Source organism: Phyllobates terribilis, unplaced genomic scaffold, assembly GCF_046119375.1.
Source record: "Phyllobates terribilis strain yellow unplaced genomic scaffold, ASM4611937v1 Scaffold_11__3_contigs__length_659146591, whole genome shotgun sequence".
NCBI classification, from domain to species: Eukaryota; Metazoa; Chordata; class Amphibia; order Anura; family Dendrobatidae; genus Phyllobates; species Phyllobates terribilis.
The window spans coordinates 183,847,824-183,869,166 of record NW_027362771.1 but is presented as its reverse complement, the minus strand read 5'-3'; the positions used below and the strand labels follow the sequence as shown (position 1 = coordinate 183,869,166).

The 21,343-nt window shown below is 39.6% G+C and overlaps 1 protein-coding gene across 4 annotated transcripts in view; it reads right to left on the bottom strand.

The window, feature by feature from the left end:
- The window catches only part of USP15 (ubiquitin specific peptidase 15), a 103,857-nt gene that overhangs the window by 8,767 nt on the left and 73,747 nt on the right, over positions 1-21,343 (bottom strand). For all 4 annotated transcript variants that reach the window (XM_073651867.1, XM_073651870.1, XM_073651868.1 and 1 more), the window contains 5 exons: positions 13,710-13,901; positions 13,423-13,538; positions 10,327-10,599; positions 6,395-6,465; positions 2,209-2,324 (listed from right to left, as the gene is read on the bottom strand). In XM_073651867.1, coding sequence (XP_073507968.1) covers positions 2,209-2,324; positions 6,395-6,465; positions 10,327-10,599; positions 13,423-13,538; positions 13,710-13,901 — 768 coding nt within the window. The remainder of the gene's footprint in view (positions 1-2,208; positions 2,325-6,394; positions 6,466-10,326; positions 10,600-13,422; positions 13,539-13,709; positions 13,902-21,343) is intronic.

The window sequence follows — 21,343 nt, the reverse complement described above, 5'->3', positions numbered from 1 at the left end:
AAACAGCATGAACCACTTTGGTAAATCTGGCAGATTTGAAGACTGTCCAGTTGAAGTTTGCACTAAGTGGCAGTTATCATTGGTATACCTGCCACTATGACTCCACGGGGTCATGGTATACATGTTTGATCAGTGGGAGTCTGATGCTGGGATCCTCAGAATTGTAAGAACGTTTACATTGAGGTCATTTATTGTAAGAACATGTTCAGTGCTTTTTTCACTGTTTATTGACTTTAAAATAAAAAATTCCGTAAAGAGTTTTTAAACTTTATTGGGTGTTTCGGTCACTCAATCTTAATGCATATATCAAGAGAGTCCATAGACAAAAATCATGGGTTGATAACCACTGATACAAAGCACGACACACCCATGGTGTACCAGCACAGAACCATTTATTTCATACCTATTTTTTGAGGTGTGTTTAAACCATGATTGAAAGATCTGGACATGGCTCCAGTGATGTAGTAATAGTCCATTCTAAAAAATGTTAGTACATCGTTCCTACAATAAATGAGGATCCCTATCAGGCACTTATGGCATATGTTATGGATATACAATAAATGTTATCTGACTGCGAACATCTTACACAATTTTGTTTCCTCCTTGTATTTTCTTGCATGCATTCTGCTCAGTCTAACTATTCTCTCAGTATATTAAAATCTCAGTGCAAAGTCCATTAAACAGTGGGGAAAATATTGCAGACACAACTCTGTCACATGTTCCAGTGATGTGTCTGACAATAACGAGGTGGACAATTCTCTCCCGACGTCCTTTTGTTATTTCAGCAAAGCTTTTAGAGACAGGATGTTGGACAGAACCACAAAGCTTTGTGACTTTCCTCCACAGTGGGATACATCATCATTATATTAATTAGAAACTTCAAAGACATATTGCTTCTATGCAGGGGAAAAAGTACTCAAAAGCGGATTACTACAGGAAACAGTGAAAGAAAATCTTTAAAACAAAAAAAAAGGGAAAAAATACAGCATTCAATTTTCCAAAGAACATAGATCTGAATAGTTATAAAAGAAGTAGACTTTGTGCACAGAAGCAGTTCAAGGATTCTTTACCCCATAACTGCATTGCCATCTAATTGTCACACTGTACTTTTATACATGCTGTATTTAGGCAATATAAGTATACACTCAGGGAGGCTGAACTGAACGGTCATCATCTTCATTATAACTGTGCGACAGGAGCTGTCTAATCATCAGGAATTAAAGGGGTTGTCCAGGTTTGGCATGAAAGTCTGCTGACACTCTATATGACTGCAAATTTGCAGATCCTCACAGAGCGCACTGTCACGATTCTAAGCAGCGATATGCATACTCCCAGCCACATTCAGACTAAACGTGCATGGTTTTCTACTATTCACTTGCATTGAGTAAGGCAGTGTACGTCTAGTCAGACTGTGTTCGGGAGTATGGATATAGCATACTTGCAGTGACTTGGTCTCCCACTACTGGCATGAGAATACTAACAACGCATGCTGTGCGCGACGTGAGGATTCACATGAAGTGACTGCAGATTTTGGTGCCAAACCTGGACAACCCCTTTAAGAATTTCTACCCCTCACTTGGAGAACTTGTGTGGCAGAATCCAAGCAGTTTCGTCATACAGGAATTTCTGGTGATTGCGATGGTGACCGCCTTCGAAGAACATAAAGGCACATAATTCCAAGGGGGTCACCATGTTATCACATAACCTAGCCGAAGAGAAGGATACCCTGAATTTGCAGATAGAAAGGAATAACAAAATAAATTAATGCTAGACTCTAAGAATTATATATGATTGAGGCTAGTACCAGAGTGTAGAAAAATCACATTGGAGTGTTATTTTAGAATATGAAAGGTCTTTTTTACATAGTACAATATTTGATGATGATTAAAGCAGTCTGAATAAGGCCAAAAAGAAGACATTTGGGATCCCCACATTGTGCATAAGCAGTGAATTTTCTTAACAGTTACAGTAGCCATATTGTGACTGAAATGTTCAGAGATCTCATTCACACTCTGCAGAGGAAATCCACAGTGAAAAAACTGACCTGCACCGTGGGCTGATGGCTGATCTGCATTAATGGAAAAATCGTTAATGCCTACTCACAGCCATGGGCAATGATAAAAATTGCTAAATGACGAAGACTATACTACCTTATACAACATATTCTTCCATGCCACAACTGATCCTATTTAACCCTGTTAAACCTACCATGGATCCTCAGCACCCAGTTTTTCCTTTGTGGTAAAAAGTTCAATGCAATCTTTTAATTTCATGAAGGACTTTTTCTGGGGAGTGAAATCCACACTTTCGTGCTTTTCAAAGTCCTGAAAATATAGAGCAAAAGATATCCCACATCATAAAAGTTCACCAAAGTTTTTAGGTTTATTATTTTGTACAGTAATTATAATAAAAAAAAAGTGTTCTGTAACGATCTCCTAATGAGCAGGTTGCAAAGGAAAAAATATATTGTAGTGATGTATCTTATTATACTACTAGAATATGGCTGACTATAACAGGCCTTGCTGTAAGTCCTAAGCTCTCAGCAGAAGGCCGGGTTCAGACAGGTTTTTTCAGTCAGAACACTGGATGTGTGCTCAACGGACAACACCCTAATCCAATAATAACTGGCGTTCCTGTGGGCACCAGCAACGTTTTACATGCACCAAAGGTCCGAGTGAAATTAATCACAACATTCAGTAGTCTGGTCCATTTTACAGAACAGACTAGAGCATATCAATAGCATGCACGGATAAGCACAGGAGCTGCACACAGGGCCAGTCACATCCACAACTGGCAGGCATGACTGGCCCAAATTATAGTTAGGCCCCCTTCACATGTCCACTTAAAAAAAAAATCGTACACACGAGACGGTCCGTTTTTACTATCAGTGTGGTTTTCTGTTGGCCATCCAGGTGTGACAACCGTGTGCCACGTACCGTAATAGAATGCAGAATAGCAGATGTTTAGGTGTTAAAGATGTGCAAAGATAGAGATAAATGTGGTAGATATCCGTGAGATATACGATTAATGCCTTGGGTGTGTGTGTGGGGCTTACAGTACTTGTATTAACCTAATGAATGAATGATTGAATGAATAATTGAATGAAAAAAAAACGAAGTGGAGTTCCCACATTTTTGGTAACCAGCAAAGGTAAAGCAGCCAACTGTGAGCTGAATTTATCAGGGTGGGAAGATTATTGGGCCTTTCCCAGCCTAAAAATACAACCCGTAGCCGCCCCAGAAGTGGAGCATCACAGAAGATGCTCTTCACGATTGCCCTGCTGTGTTAGCAATCAGGGTAATGGGGCTTGGGGTTGATGTCAGCTGTGAATTGTCCAAAAACACAACTGACATCAAGCCCTGGGTTTATTTATTTATTAAGTTAATACATGTACAGTAAGGCACTAATTATACATCTCATGGACATCATCTATATCTTTGCACATCTTTAACACCTAATGATCTGTAATTTCTATTCTGCATTCAATTCCGGTACTTGTCACACGGATGTCATCTGGGTGCGGTATGTATTGTCATCTGTGCTGCTGGAAAAAAATGGACATGTCTATGTGAGGGTCACACGGACACACATGAAAACACAGACATGTGCACAGCCCCATAGATTATAATGGGTGTGTGTGTGTACATGTGGAAACAGATGCCACATGTACAGGAAACACAGACAAGTGAAGAGGGCCTTAAGCCGTCTAAACCCGGCCTTAAAGGGAGTCTATAACCAGATTTTTGCTACCCCATCTGAGAGCAGCATAATGTAGGAAAAGAGACCCTGATTCCAGAGAGGTGTCATTTACTGGGCCGCCTGCTCTCATTTTGATAAAATCCCAGTTCTAGCTGCTGCAGATCTAGCAGTTCTCTGAATGCTGAACTCTGTATAACCCCGCCCACACCACTGATTGCCAGCATTCTGCCGACATACAGTGTACACAGAAAGCTGCCAATCAGTGGTGGGGACGGGGTTATACAGAGCTCATGAATATGGAGGACTATATGACAGCAGGCTTACTAGTCTTTGAGTGATAATCTCCTGCTGATAAAACAGTGATTTTAACAAATTTGCAGTAAACAGCCCTGTAAGGGACACATCGTTGGAATCAGAGTCTCTGCCACTATGTTATGCTGCTCTCAGATTAGGTGGTAAAATCTGGTGACAGATTCCCTTTAAATGACAAACCCAGGTCCAGGTTAAAAATTCTTTAAAAAAAAAAAAAAAAATGGACACAGAGAAACATTCTTTCGAGGAAAACAGTCTTAATTTATTTATGGTATAACATTATAGAAAATATATTTCAGCACTATATGAAGTGTAATTATATTACACTCTTACTAGAGTACTACTGGAGTATGGTGGAAGGGATAAGTGGTAGCAGCAGATGCCATTTTGACTCATACAAAAGACTAATATACAACCATACAAGGTTAGCATATCATACACTTATTCTACCACCTTAAAGGAGTTGTCGTGCATTATGACATCCATGATAGGTCATCAATATGGGAATGGTGAGGGTCCACCACCCTGCAGTCCAACTGATCTGAGGCTGGCCAAATCTATATAGGTAAGAGTGTCTGAAAGGCACAGCTGAGATCTAGTCACTTGTATAGGAGCTGATGGGCAGTTCTTGGTGAATGGCGCTGTTCTGATATTGTTCACTGTATCTACTCAATCTGAACTGAGAAGAGCTGATCGTGGGGGAGCCGGCTGACAGACTCCCACCAATCTGATGACCGATCCCATGTATAGGTCATTAATGCTGGACAACGCCCTTAAAAGTCCATCCACATGGATAGGATATGTCATCTGGACAATCTGCTGAATATTACATAACCTGAATTGAGGAGACCATTTTCTGTATACTCAGCAGCACTATGGATCTGATATCCAGAACTCTCAACTTACCAATGTGGAGTATGATAGCTGTGATTTCTGCTTTGGAATCCGCAACTTAATCCTCTTTTTTAGTTTGGATTTACTGGAGAATCTCAGCTGCCTAAAACCAGCAGCATATCCGACATCCCAAAGTTGCTGGAACATACTTCACTATGGGGGCTATCCCCCACTCTTTTTCCCCCTGGTCTTTCCTCATTCTTTATAACATGGATATAACTCAATGAAATACAAATCTATTAAAGATGATGGCCACATTTTTTGGCCAATTTTTTCTTTACTTGAATGCTTTTATTTTGGGCTTAAAAAAAATATTGGGGTTTCATAAAACTTTTGGCACAGTTTGCCTTCTATAGCCTTTGTGTTGTACTGTCAATCAGTGGCTGCAGAGTGGGTTAACTGAGAATCCATTGGTCTGCCAATTTTGATGGTTTGTAACTCATTTACCTGTCTTTTTCTGAGTTCCACTCTGCTGATTTATGATCACAGACTACATTATCGTTTAATGTGCCAAAAAACAAGGTGCCTAAAAAAATCAAAATAGTCCAAAATGTTTAATGAAACCCAATCGTAAATTAGGTTTTTAGTCCTAAATACATGCAGTTAAGGTAAATAAAAATGCTATAAAAAGGTGGACAGCCCCTTTAATGCATTTAATGTTGTTTTAGAAGTAAATGAGGAAAGGTTGAAGCGTCAATGACCTTGTTGCCCAATCTCTTTGTTGCTCTTCATCAGACCAATCAGGTAAAAGCATAGATAGGCAGAACTCCTTATGATTATTTCTGACTAATCATTAATTGTAGCACAAAAGATTTATTATATCATTATAAGGCGATTGTCCCAGAGATGCAAAAATTGTGACGTGACCCTAGTTACAAAAGTCAAGCCGGGTAAAAATGAATATTGAATCTTTTAAAGGGGCAGTCCACTTTTGGGGACAATTTTTTTTCCTTACATGCATGTAAATAGAGTTAAAATAATTTCCCAAATTCGGCTTCATTACAAATGTTGCACCATTTCTTTTCTATGGCCTGTGTTGCACTGTTTAATCAGATATCTAAGAATCCGTCAGCCCGCTATGACGTTCTGGCAGAGTTTGTAACTTTTTGTTTTATCTGTCTCTTCCGGAGCTTCTCTCTGCTGATTTATGGCCACAGAAAATCTTAAAATTGAATATGCAAGAAAACAAAGAGCCTGTAAAAGTCAAAATGATACAAAAAAATTAAATAGCCCCAAATACATGCATTCAAGAAAAAAAAAAAAAATGTCCCCAGAGGTGGACAATCCCTTTAACCACATAGGATACACAAATGGAATCTGAAAATCTTTTAAAACTCATTAATACCATATAACCTACAGAGCTGCCATTCCATTTCTACATTTGTATTTGAGAAATTGCCATGGGATTTTTTTGGGCATCGCTTTCATTAGCTAACAGACCCTTCCAAACATAATGGAGTAATATACTGTACTGTAGAGGAATACTTACCTCTGCTGCATTTTCATCAAAGTACTTTTTCTTCATTTTGGGATCCCAGTCCAGTGCAAGGTAAGAGCTTTCTAAGGTAACATAATAGATTGTGAGTCCATTATACAGATATTTCTACATTTACTGCAGGTTTTACAAACAAATATTTGCCTGCAATGTATAAAAGAGCTCTCACTAAGTATCTTACAGCAAAAAGACTCCTCTCTACATTTTTGAGGAGTATTTTTGGGCAAGGAGGAGTACACAATTTGCAATATTTTACATTTGTAATAGTAAGGAATACATAATGTTAAGATCTGAGTATTAAGGCATGGAAACATAACATCTTTGAACAAGGCTTCCATGCGTAAATAGAGAATTGAGGCAAGGCTTATAATATTATTATATTACATACAAGGACTAGATGTCATACTTCGAAAGAATATGGACGGAAGCAGGCAGAGCATTCTCACAAATACAACGGTAAACCAGCACCGATTGGGACAGGAGCAGATGGGGCATCCTCAAATACATTGGTCAAGCAGTGATGATTGAGATTGGGAGCACATGGCGCATCCTCATAAACCGGTTTGGAACCAAAGTAGATGGGGCAGCCGCACAAATCCAATGTTAAACAAGCGCTAATTAGGATAACAATACAATGGTAAATCGTCATCGATTGGGATGGAAGTAGATCGGGCGTATGTCACGCAAGGTGTGGGAAAGACTTCGTGCAACACAGAGGGAAGAGGGAAAGGGAGCCCAGACTCTAGGGAAAGGGGGGAGTGGAGACCTTAGTTTGGTCTAGAGTCACCCTGTCTCAACTACCGTCCCTATATTGGCTCTTCACCAATCGCCACATGCCTGCTTCGCCGTGACTTTCCCTGGTGTATGGCTAAGGCTAGGGAGGGAGGAGATGAGCACTAGTCGATCCCCACTAAACTCTATAGACAACAAGGGTAGACAAACAGGGGGGATTGCTTAGCTTTAGACGACTCCAAACAAATGCGCACACGGCCTCAAGCTCCAGAGAGGACGAAGTACTGCTCTTGCTAAGCTTTCACAAGTACTAATTAATATCGCCGGCACCTCCCTCTCAGACACACCAGGTATTTATACACCCAGACCAGGTAGCTAATTAGCCAGAGGGAGGTAGCCGCTGGGTCCTAGAGACAGTCAGCCTCTAAGAAGATGCCTGCAATGCCAAACGTAGAGATCTCTTGCAATCAATTGCAGGGCGACAGTCACCTCTGACACACCCGTGACAGCGTCCTTTCAAATGCTACAGTCAAACCGTGCTGATTGGGACAGAAACAGTTGTGACTCCCTCATAGATACGACTATAAGCCAGAGAGGAATAGGAGGGAAGCAGATGGGGCATTCTCATGAAAACAGGGCTGATCGAGTCGGAAGCAGGCAGGGTATGCTCACCAATACAACGATAAACCGGCGCTGATTGGAACGGAAGGAGATGGGGTGTCCTCAAAAATATAATGGTAAACCAGCAGTATTTGGGACAGAAACAGGCAGGGCGTCCTCACAAACACAACCGTAAACCAGAACTTAATGGGATGGAAGCAAATGGGACGTCCTCATACAGGGCGGTCTGCTGTATTCTTTCTGTTAGACAGCTTTACATTATTCCATATCCAGTTATAATATGTTGCCCTGGTGGATTTTCCCATTACAAAATGTGATGGTATAGCAACAAGATATGTAGATATGGCTACTCAGATCAAAAGCCACAGATAGAAAAATCCCTTAAAGATGTGCAGAAATTAAACCCACTGCACATAGATCAGTTTTTAACCTTATAAGCTCTCTAATATTTTAGCACCAATATCCCTTTCACAGCATTAGCCATAGATGCCCCATATAAAGTAGTCACTACATACTGTACAGTGATGCACACGGGAGTTTTTACAACGCACATTCACCACACACATGGACGCACACACATATCCACATTCAGCACACACATGGACGCACACACATATCCACATTCACCACACACATGGACGCACACACACAGCCACATTCAGCACACACATGGACGCGCACACACACAGCCACATTCAGCACACACATGGACGCACACACATAGCCGCATTCAGCACACACATGGACGCGCACACACACAGCCACATTCAGCACACACATGGACGCACACACACAGCCACATTCAGCACACACATGGACGCGCACACACACAGCCACATTCAGCACACACATGGACGCACACACATAGCCGCATTCAGCACACACATGGACGCACACACATATCCACATTCACCACACACATAGCCACATTCAGCACACACATGGACGCACACACATATCCACATTCACCACACACATGGACGCACACACACAGCCACATTCAGCACACACATGGACGCACACACAGCCACATTCAGCACACACATGGACGCAAACACAGCCACATTCAGCACACACATGGACGCACACACATAGCCGCATTCAGCACACACATGGACGCACACACACAGCCACATTCAGCACACACATGGACGCACACACATAGCCACATTCAGCACACACATGGACGCACACACATAGCCGCATTCAGCACACACATGGACGCACACACGTAGCCACATTCACCACACACATGGACGCACACACAGCCACATTCACCACACACATGGACGCACACACATAGCCACATTCAACACACACACGTAGCCACATTCACCACACACATGGACGCACACACATAGCCACATTCACCACACACATGGACGCACACACATAGCCACATTCAACACACACACGTAGCCACATTCACCACACACATAGCCATTCACCTCAGGCATGGATGCATTCACTACAAACATGAATGCTCTCATACAGGTGCTCACCATGAATAATAACAGTGGTGGGAACCCCTCAGTCCTCCACTATCTATAGTAACAGTGACAGTCCATTAAATCCTCCATAAGTGAAAGTTGCAGGCCCTGGAACCTCAGCTATAATTTTTCTGAGTGCAGTAAACAGTTGAAGGCCCCCACCGCCATAATGAAAGTGACATATTTATCCAGGGTTGGTACTGAATGACAAATCAGCCTCTTTCATAGTCAACAGGAATAATAGTTATAAGGAAAATGAGGGTCAAAATGGCCCACAAGCCAAGTCAAAGTATGCCCAATCTCAACCTGCAGGAGCAGGTAAATCCCCCCCAGATATAGCTATATGGGTTAGACGATACTCTACGCTGTATATGTGAGCAATGTTGTCAGCAGCAGGCGAAGGAGCTGGTCTTATAGTTTGGGAAGATTCAGGCATCTCCCACCACTTGTGATATATTAGTCCATGAAGTCCACTGGACAGAATATAGGGGTGAAGAGTTGGGGTATCACAACATGCTGCGTTAGGCAGCAGAGGAAAGCTATTCCTTTATTATAAATATTATAAATAGGTGCTGTGTCTGCAATTATTATGTACGATGAAAAGCTTTTATAGAAACCAATTACCTGTTTTGAATACTGGCCGCTTTACTTAAGAGTAAAACAGCCTACACCAGGGCTGGGGAACCTCAGGCCCGAGGGCCATTTACTGCCCTCAATGACCTTCTCTCTGGCCCCAGGGCAGATTCCCAGGGACAGCAGTGCATGGGTCGGCAGCTGTGTTTTGATGGTCACTGGCCCATTAATTTCTTCTTGCTCTGTGAGCATGTGCACACAGCGTTCAATACTGAATGCTTAGGAGCGTGCAATGAAAGATTACGTCCCGACACCAGTGCCAGCGTCAGGACGCACTTTGTGGGCATAGTTAGCGCACAATTTGTACGGCCCCCGAAGGATGGCTTAAATATCCAAGATGACCCTTGGCAGAAAGAAGGTTCCTCACCCCTGGCCTACACAAATGTCTATGACTCCTATGCAGGAGATACTGCGACCTCTGCCCAATACTGAAACATAAACTGAACTTACCATCTAGCCTGAGTTGTCGGTCATCAAACCTGATGTATCGAGTGTCATCTTTGATGTAACTGATGTCAGCGTTGCCCAAGTTAGTAAACTGGAATGTAAACAGGCGCTTTTTCTGCCCCGTGGCCGATTGTCCTTTGCTGGTTTCTTCGCACAATCCATTTTCCGAGTCATTATCTCCCCCCACAGAGTCTTCTGACTGACTGTTCTCATTCTCTGAAGGAAGCTCCTGATCCTGGCTAGACTCGTCATCGGGTTCATCAGTTTCCATTTCACCTTGGAAAACAGGCACAGCTTGATCACAATACTGATAACATGCCACGATGTACTGAGTACACAACAAAACATGGATGGATTCAGGAATGGAAAAGCTGCTGCAGTGTACAAACCATCCAGAAGGATCGGCAATGACTATAGTATTATACATTGTATTTAGCTATAATATTTATCGAAAATAAAGACAGATGTAGATTAAAAAAAAACAAACCAAAAATCCTGAAAAAAATTAAGCTACAAAAGATAAATGGCTCATTAACTTGATTGAGTGCCTCATAACTATTTGCTCTAGTATTACGCTCTCTTCTCACCGAGCAATCCAACATACTCCCTTTTGGGGTTCCGCTACATAGCACACGTTATATGACAACTGAGCATCTACTTAGCGGACTGACCACATCCATATCACCTTACATACTACCATCTTATGGATTCTCAAGCAAATATACGGTCAGCTTTTAAACCTGCTCCAAGCAGGATTTTCGGGCCCCCTCAGTGGGCACAGGAGCATCCACATGCTTGTTTATCTTACTCGCCTAACCTAGCCCCCTGCGTCAACTTCTTATTCCCAAGAATGAAGAAAGACCTAAAAGGAAAGCATTTTCAGGATGTAGAATAGGTTAAAAAATAGCTGGAGGAACTTAACAGCCTTAATTCAGAAGAATATGAAAAAATGTTTCGAAAAGTGGGACAATCGCATATCATCTAATGGAGTGTTTTGAAGGGGATTAAGGTTTTCAAAATGTTATCTTGAATACAATTTTTTTAAAATAAGTAATTCTCATTTTTTTTTGGGGTACTCCCTCGTATGATGTAGGTGTGTAACAGATGGTGTGTGTATGTGTAGTGATGTCATTTTGATGTATAATGTTGTGTATAAATGGTTTGTGTAACTTATACTGTATATGTGTATATATATGTACGAGCGTGTACATGTTGGATGTATGAATGTATATATGTTGGATGTAGAAGTATATATACAGTGCATTGTGAAAGTATTTGCCCCCCTTGAACTTTTCGACCTTTTGCCACATTTCTGGCTTCAAACATAAAGATATAAAATTCTATTCTTTTGGGGAAGAATCAACAAGTGGGACACAATCATGAAGTGAATGAAATTTATTGGATATTTTAAACTTTAACAAATTAAAAACTGAAAAGTGAGGCGTGCAATATTATTCAGCCCCCTTACTTTCAGTGCAGCAAACTCACTCCAGAAGTTCAGTGAGGATCTCTGAATGATCCAATGTTGTCCTAAATGACTGGTAATGATAAATAGAATCCACCTGTGTGTAACCAAGTCTCCGTATAAATGAACCTGCTCTGTGATAGTCTCAGGGTTCTGTTTCAAATGCAGAGAGCATCATGAAGACCAAGGAACACACGAGGCAGGTCCGAGATACTGTTGTGGCGAAGTTTAAAGCCGGATTTGGATACAAAAAGATTTTCCCAAGTTTTAAACATCTCAAGGAGCACTGTGCAAGCAATCATATTGAAATGGAAGGAGTATCAGACCACTGCAAATCTACCAAGACCCGGCCGTCCCTCTAAACTTTCATCTCGAACAAGAAGACTGATCAGAGATACAGCCAAAAGGCCCATGATCACTCTGGATGAACTGCAGAGATCTACAGCTGAGGTGGGAGAGTCTGTCTATAGGACAACAATCAGTCGCACACTGCACAAATCTGGCCTTTATGGAAGAGTGGCAAGAAGAAAGCCATTTCTCAAAGATATCCATAAAAAGTCTCGTTTTGAAGTTTGCCACAAGCCACTTGGGAGACACACCAAACATGTGGAATAAGGTGCTCTGGTCAGATGAAACCAAAATCAAACTTGTTGGCCACAATGCAAAATTATATGTTTGGTGTAAAAGCAACACAGCTCATCACCCTCAAAACACCATCCCCACTGTCAAACATGGTGGTGGCAGCATCATGGTTTGGGCCTGCTTTTCTTCAGCAGGGACAGGGAAGATGGTTAAAATTGATGGGAAGATGGACGGAGCCAAATACAGGACCATTCTGGAAGAAAACCTGCTGGAGTCTGCAAAAGACCTGTGACTGGGAAGGAGATTTATCTTCCAACAAGACAATGATCCCAAACATAAAGAAAAATCTACAATGGAATGGTTCAAAAATAAACATATCCAGGTGTTAGAATGGCCAAGTCAAAGTCCAGACCTGAATCCAATCGAGAATCTGTGGAAAGAGATGAAAACTGCTGTTCACAAACGCCCTCCATCCAACCTCAATGAGCTTGAGCTGTTTTGCAAGGAAGAATAGGCAAGAATTTCAGCCTCTCGATGTGCAAAACTGATAGAGACATACCCAAAGCGACTTGCAGCTGTAATTGCAGCAAAAGGTGGCGCTACAAAGTATTAACTCAAGGGGGCCGAATAATATTGCACGCCCCACTTTTCAGTTTTTAATTTGTTAAAAAAGTTTAAAATATCCAATAAATTTCGTTCTACTTCACGATTGTGTCCCACTTGTTGTGGATTCTTCCCAAAAAAATTAGAATTTTATATCTTTATGTTGGAAGCCAGAAATATGGCAAAAGGTAGAAAAGTTCAAGGGGGCCAAATACTTTCAAATTTGAATCCCACCCCTGCTTCTGTAAACCTAATCATGTTACGTGAGAAACACCACAGGTATGCAGGCTAGAATTCATTTTACAATGATTCCAGAAATGTAGTAATTAGTAAGTGATGGAAATGACAAATGGATCCTGTACATTTCCAGTGATGTTTGTCTGCTTCCTTGTAAGGTTTCTTAGTGACAGTTGTCATGTGAGTTTTTCCCTTCCATTGACATTACTTACTTGGGGAACCCTCTTCGTGGATACCATTTGGGCCATTGCCATTTATAGTATGTTCTTTATTACAGTGTAAAGGGCCATCATTTTCCTCACTGTCGTTTGTGATTTTTACATATCGGCTACACACAGTAGAAAATAAAAGGAGAAAGAAAAGTCACACACGAGAAGTAATAGATTGCCATATCTACATACTCCATTCATAGCACAGCACAAGAGATGGATATTCGGAAACAAGATACAGCACGATATAAATCTGCTGAAAAAAACATAAGGTTTCTTGGAATACACACCACATCCTCGCTAAAAGCAAGTTATACAGCTTATCTTCAGTGATGTTTCTAGGCATGGTTAGAAGAAAAGGTTGGCCAAACAACGTTGATCCATGGTGATGGCTGTAACTGGCATGACGGAACTTCTCTCGGAGATAGATAGGAATTATCACCTGCTCTGTATCTTCTGTCCTGTTGATAGATGTTTCAAATCTACAAAAATAAAAGTAAAAAGTTACAGTGAAGGAAATAATTATTTGATCCCTTGCTGTTTTTGTAAGTTTGCCCACTGACAAAGACATGAACAGTCTATAATTTTAAGGGTATGTTGATTTTAACATTGACAGATAGAATATTCAAAAAAAAAAGGGAGTGGCTCAAAAAGAAGCACAGTAAGGTCATGGAGTGGCCTAGCCAGTCTCCAGACCTTAACCCAATAGAAAAATTATAGAATGAGTTGAAGCTCTGAGCTGCTAAGCGACATCCTTAAAATCTGAATGATTTAGAGGTGATCCGTAAAGAGGAGTGGACCAAAATTCCTTCTGACATGTGCGCAACCCTCATCATCAACTACAAAAAAACGTCTCAGTGCTGTGCTTGCCAAGAAGTGTTTTGCCATCAAGTATTAAGTGTTGTTTGCCAGAGGAATCAAATACTTATTTTTCACTGCAAAATGCAAATAAATTTATCTAATTTATACAATGTGATTTTCTTGATTATTGTTTTGGATATTCTCTCTCTCAGGGTATGTGCCCACGTAACGTTTTACAAGCGTATATGCTGCGGAATTTCCGCAGCGTAAACGCTTCAAAAACGCTTGGTAATCCGCCCCCCATGGTCCTCAATGACAAGCCACACTGTCAATGCCCATGCTGCGGATTTTTCCGCAGCGTTTATGCTGCGCTCAAAAATCCGCAGCATGTCCATTAATTTTGCGGACACTCAGAGTAATCGCCGCCATTGACTTGCATTGAGACGCATATAATCCATGTCAGTACATTTGTACACATGGATTATATGCGTTTCAATGTGCGGATGGTACCCAAGTCTGGAGGAGAGAAGACTCTCATCCAGACCTGGGTACCATAGAAACTGTAAAAAAAAAAAGAATTTAAAATAAAAAATAAAGTTTATACTCACCTACCGATGTCCTCCTGGTGTTATCTCTGCCGCGTCCACTCTCTTGCAATGCTCGCGCTGTTGTAAAGGACCTGCCATGACGTCACTGAGTCATGTGACCCATCACATGGCTCAATGACGTCACTGCAGGTCCTTCACACCACTGCGAGCCGCCCAACACACCGGATGCGGCGGAAAGAACACCGGGAGGACACCGGAAGGCGAGTATAAACTTTATTTTTTAATTTTTTACCATTTTATTCTTTTTTTTTTTTTAACTAACTTGGTCACACTACTATAAATCCATGCCGGTTGCATGGATTTATATAGTGTGAACAAGTTGTCAAGCACTTTTTCAAGTGATGCTAAAATCGCTTGGAAAAGCGCTTGATAACCTGCATGCAAAGACGCTTGACAAACGCTACTACCTGGCGGGAAAAACGCATGTAAAAAACACATGCGTTTTTCCTGCCAGGGAGAAGCGTAAAAAATATGCAGCATTTCTGCATCGTGGGCACATAGCCTCAATGTTAAAATTAAATACATTCAGTCAAAACATTTATACATAAATCCACGGAAATGACATAATTCTCATTAACATAAAAAAGAGTAGACCAACAAAACAAAAAATATATAACAAAACTATTACAATAACATACAAAAAATAAGCACTAATACATTAAATTTCCACAAACAAAAAACAAGTGAATTCATATATTTAAGCAATCCCCAACCAAATATCAGAATATATAAATCACAGATTGTAGAATTTATTACATGAATGTATCACATTTCAATACCTATATTTCCCCATATTCTCTCGGCTAAATATATGTACCATTTCATAGTTTTTCTAGAAAAAATTCCTTAATATTTTTTGATTTTTTAATATTTCCCATGGAATCCAATATATAAATGCCAAATAAATTCATATATCCAAATAGTCTCCAATCAAAATATAGGAGTATAAATGTTGAGACATGGATTCCATCTCATAAATAAATCATAAATGTTCTAATCCAAATTTCTCAATGTTCTTTTTATTAAACATATCTAACAATATATAATTTTTTAGAAATAATTCTTCCATGTCTCAAGATTTCTTCAAAAAATTTATTAGAACAATACTACTTATTACATTAATATAAACAGCTGATTCCCCATGAACAGTCTGCATCCAGTGACTCAATCTATCCTTAATTTTCTTCTCCCTTATAATCATATTAGTAAATACCCTATAAAGGGATCAATATACTACCACATTCCCATAGATCCTAATTCACATCATAGAAAGAATTCATCATATTATTCCTATGTCACTTTTCATCTCATTATAAAATTGTAACTACATATAAAGCTACTGCTAAAGGAATAATAATAGACGTACGGGAATAGAGAACATCTGTCTTGTAAGTAATTCTCACCTCCCCTAGATCGTGGTCTGAGATAAGGGAGACTTTTTCAATTTATCCTTTGTTATCCTCTATCCCCTGAACAAGACTTTATTTATTTCGTTAAAGGTGACAGTATAATTGATTGTCTCTCCATCATTTTTAAAGATACCGTAAATACATAGGAAAAACCGTTCATCTTACATCATGTCATATCTCAGTTCTCAATCTCATTTAACCCAACAAAATATGGCAGTATAATATGCATCCCATTTGTTCCTATGTAGATACTTCAGGAATTCATCGCATCTGGGATGTCTAAAAAGAAAAATAGGATGCATATATTACTCATTTCCCTGGTCACACAATACCACTAACATCATATTCTCGATTCAGACCATTTGGATATAAAGTTCCCAAAGTATATATCCAAAAGGCTTCTCTACGTAAAAGAATTTTTTTGATACTACCTCCTCTTCTAGGTGTATCTATTTGTTCTAAAACCTGATATTTCAATTGAGCTATTGAATGCCCTTTTTCCTTAAAATGTAATGGAAGGGGAAGCGAAGTATCACCACACCTGATAGTAGATTTATGTTTATTGACCCGTGTTCCCACTGACTGCATGGTTTCTCCAATATATGAAAAACCGCACGGACATTTTATCTGGTAGACCACATTTGTAGATTTACACGTATAGAAACCTTTAATACTAAATCTTTTACCTGTCCTAGGATGACTAAAATATTCCCCCTTAATTACATTACTGCATTGAGCACAATTTAAACAGGGATACGTTCCTTTATTCTTTGTTGAGCGAAAAGTCTGTCTAGGAATTATTGCATCACTTCCAACATCAGCCCGTATTAGTTTATCCTTCACATTGGGCAATCTTTTGTTACAAATAAGGGGGGGTATATTAAATTCCATTACATTCGGATATGCCTGTCCTAGGATATACCAATATTTCTTTATAATTTGATCTACTTTTAAATTGACCGGATGATATTCCCTCACAAAACATATACGTGATTCATCCCTTTTGCATGTTTTCTTGTCAATAACTACCTCTCTTAATGCCCCATCTAAAATACGTTGGGGATAATCTCTCAATCTAAAGTTTTCACACATTTCCTTAATTCTTGTTGAACAGGTAGAGGGGTTGGTGACAATCCTAGTCACTCTCTGAAACTGTGATTTGGGGATAGCCTTTTTAACAGAATGTGGATGTGCACTCCTAAAATGTAAGATACTATTCCTGTCCGTATCTTTTTTATATAAATCTGTCTCAAAGTCCCCTTTCTCATTCCTAATCACCATAGTATCCAAAAAATTTATCCTCTCAGTGCTGTGTGAAATGGTAAATTTTAATTCATTCCACACATTATTCAAATCATCATAGAATGTCATTAGGGTTTCTTGTGGCCCCTCCCATACGCAAAAGATGTCATCTATGAACCTAAACCAGGCTCTTCCATGTATTTTAAATAGAGGATGTACATAGACATAATGTTCCTCAAAAAATGACATATATGCATTTGCGTATGGGGGGGCCACATTCGCGCCCATTGCCGATCCCCTCTTCTGTTTATAGTATACATCTTGGAACAAAAAATAGTTCTCATACAGAACCACCTCTAGTAACTCCGTAACCATATCTCTTTGAATCCCTGGAAATTCATTTATCTCCAGAAGCCACCTCACTGCGTTTAATCCTTTTTCATGTTCTATTGATGTATATAAACTTATCACATCTATTGTAGTGATGATGGCATCTGAAGATATGTTATGAATGGTTCGAATTTTTTCCAGAAAATCCCCTGTATCTAATAAAAAAGATTTGCTTTTCTTCACTAGAGGGGTCAAAATGTGTTCCAATATTATAGATAGAGGGGATAATACTGACTCTGTGGACGCCACAATTGGTCTACCCGGAGGATCAATTAAAGTTTTATGCACTTTCGGTAATATATAAAATACTGGGGTAATAGGATCATCTTTAATCAAAAAATCGGCCAACTTTGAATCAATTTTACCCCTTAATTTATATCTATCTACCATCATCTCAATTTTCCTTTGTATATCCTTCAATGGGTTCCCTTTTAATGGTTGATAAGTTGTAGAATCTGATAATTGTCTCATTATCTCCCCAATGTATCTCTCTCTATCCATAATCACAATTGATCCCCCTTTGTCAGCGGGCTTTATCTCTATCGTTTTATCATCCTGTAAAAGTTTAAGGGCTTCCTTTTCTTTCATGGTCCAATTACTACCATGAAAAAAACCTCCTAGTTGTGTCCGATGTAATAAAGATTCAACCTCTCTTGCAACAAAGCTAATATATGTTTCTGTCGGGTGATAAATCTTAGGTGGCGTAAAACTGCTCTTCGTTCTCAAACCTAAATCTGCTAACTTCAAACACTCCTCCTTATCTACAACAGATCTAATTGGTGCTGTTGGTGGTATAGTAGAAAAATGTGTTTTTAACCTTATATTTCTGAAGAAACGATTTAAATCCAAATCTAATTGAAAACCATTCAGTTTAGACATAACACCAAAAGACAGACCTTTCTGTAGCAATTCTATTTGTGACGATTGTAAAGTCTTAGAGGAAATATTGATAACTAGCATGTCCTTAATACCTGCGACCTTGTGGTCATCGCTGGAGTAATTCCTCCTGTGGTGACGACCGGCTCTCCTCGGTTTCTTCTGAAATGTCGTCCTCTTCCTCTCCTGAAAAAAGGGCGTTGTGGGTTCCAAGAGCCTGAAGTATCACTCCCAGAATCCGAAGAGTATTGACTGCTGCGGAAAAAAGTTCTAGAGTATTTTTCATGACCAAAAGCTGGGTCCCGCCACTTGTAGACCTTATTCATAAGGTAGTCCTCTGTGTCTCTAGCAAACTTTCGTCGTTTTCTTTCCTGTAGATCTTTACGAAAATTATCCATGGAGATATTCAGAGAGTCTTTCAGAGCAGTCAATTCATCCAGTTTCAAGCAAGTACTCAATTGAGTCTCGATATTATTTATTTCAGTCCCCAAATCAGTAATAGCTTTTTGTAATCTATCGATCGTCAGGAGAATTAAGTCCAGTGAACATTTATTTATAATCTGTTCAAATCCATCGCAGAAAGCCAAATCATCCGAGAAAAGAGTTGGGCGTAAGTGTACTCTCAACCCTCGTGGTATGCGTTTCTCCTTATAATATTCAGTTAGTGTTGCTGCATGAAGTTCATAAGAAACCAGCCTTTTCATCTCTTTTTCCAAATCTCGTCTTTTAAATTCACTTGTGGGTATCTTAAGAAAATCTGATTAAGGACTACCTTATGAATAAGGTCTACAAGTGGCGGGACCCGGCTTTTGGTCATGAAAAATACTCTAGAACTTTTTTCCGCAGCAGTCAATACTCTTCAGATTCTGGGAGTGATACTTCAGGCTCTTGGAACCCACAACGCCCTTTTTTCAGGAGAGGAAGAGGACGACATTTCAGAAGAAACCGAGGAGAGCCGGTCGTCACCACAGGAGGAATTACTCCAGCGATGACCACAAGGTCGCAGGTATTAAGGACATGCTAGTTATCAATATTTCCTCTAAGACTTTACAATCGTCACAAATAGAATTGCTACAGAAAGGTCTGTCTTTTGGTGTTATGTCTAAACTGAATGGTTTTCAATTAGATTTGGATTTAAATCGTTTCTTCAGAAATATAAGGTTAAAAACACATTTTTCTACTATACCACCAACAGCACCAATTAGATCTGTTGTAGATAAGGAGGAGTGTTTGAAGTTAGCAGATTTAGGTTTGAGAACGAAGAGCAGTTTTACGCCACCTAAGATTTATCACCCGACAGAAACATATATTAGCTTTGTTGCAAGAGAGGTTGAATCTTTATTACATCGGACACAACTAGGAGGTTTTTTTCATGGTAGTAATTGGACCATGAAAGAAAAGGAAGCCCTTAAACTTTTACAGGATGATAAAACGATAGAGATAAAGCCCGCTGACAAAGGGGGATCAATTGTGATTATGGATAGAGAGAGATACATTGGGGAGATAATGAGACAATTATCAGATTCTACAACTTATCAACCATTAAAAGGGAACCCATTGAAGGATATACAAAGGAAAATTGAGATGATGGTAGATAGATATAAATTAAGGGGTAAAATTGATTCAAAGTTGGCCGATTTTTTGATTAAAGATGATCCTATTACCCCAGTATTTTATATATTACCGAAAGTGCATAAAACTTTAATTGATCCTCCGGGTAGACCAATTGTGGCGTCCACAGAGTCAGTATTATCCCCTCTATCTATAATATTGGAACACATTTTGACCCCTCTAGTGAAGAAAAGCAAATCTTTTTTATTAGATACAGGGGATTTTCTGGAAAAAATTCGAACCATTCATAACATATCTTCAGATGCCATCATCACTACAATAGATGTGATAAGTTTATATACATCAATAGAACATGAAAAAGGATTAAACGCAGTGAGGTGGCTTCTGGAGATAAATGAATTTCCAGGGATTCAAAGAGATATGGTTACGGAGTTACTAGAGGTGGTTCTGTATGAGAACTATTTTTTGTTCCAAGATGTATACTATAAACAGAAGAGGGGATCGGCAATGGGCGCGAATGTGGCCCCCCCATACGCAAATGCATATATGTCATTTTTTGAGGAACATTATGTCTATGTACATCCTCTATTTAAAATACATGGAAGAGCCTGGTTTAGGTTCATAGATGACATCTTTTGCGTATGGGAGGGGCCACAAGAAACCCTAATGACATTCTATGATGATTTGAATAATGTGTGGAATGAATTAAAATTTACCATTTCACACAGCACTGAGAGGATAAATTTTTTGGATACTATGGTGATTAGGAATGAGAAAGGGGACTTTGAGACAGATTTATATAAAAAAGATACGGACAGGAATAGTATCTTACATTTTAGGAGTGCACATCCACATTCTGTTAAAAAGGCTATCCCCAAATCACAGTTTCAGAGAGTGACTAGGATTGTCACCAACCCCTCTACCTGTTCAACAAGAATTAAGGAAATGTGTGAAAACTTTAGATTGAGAGATTATCCCCAACGTATTTTAGATGGGGCATTAAGAGAGGTAGTTATTGACAAGAAA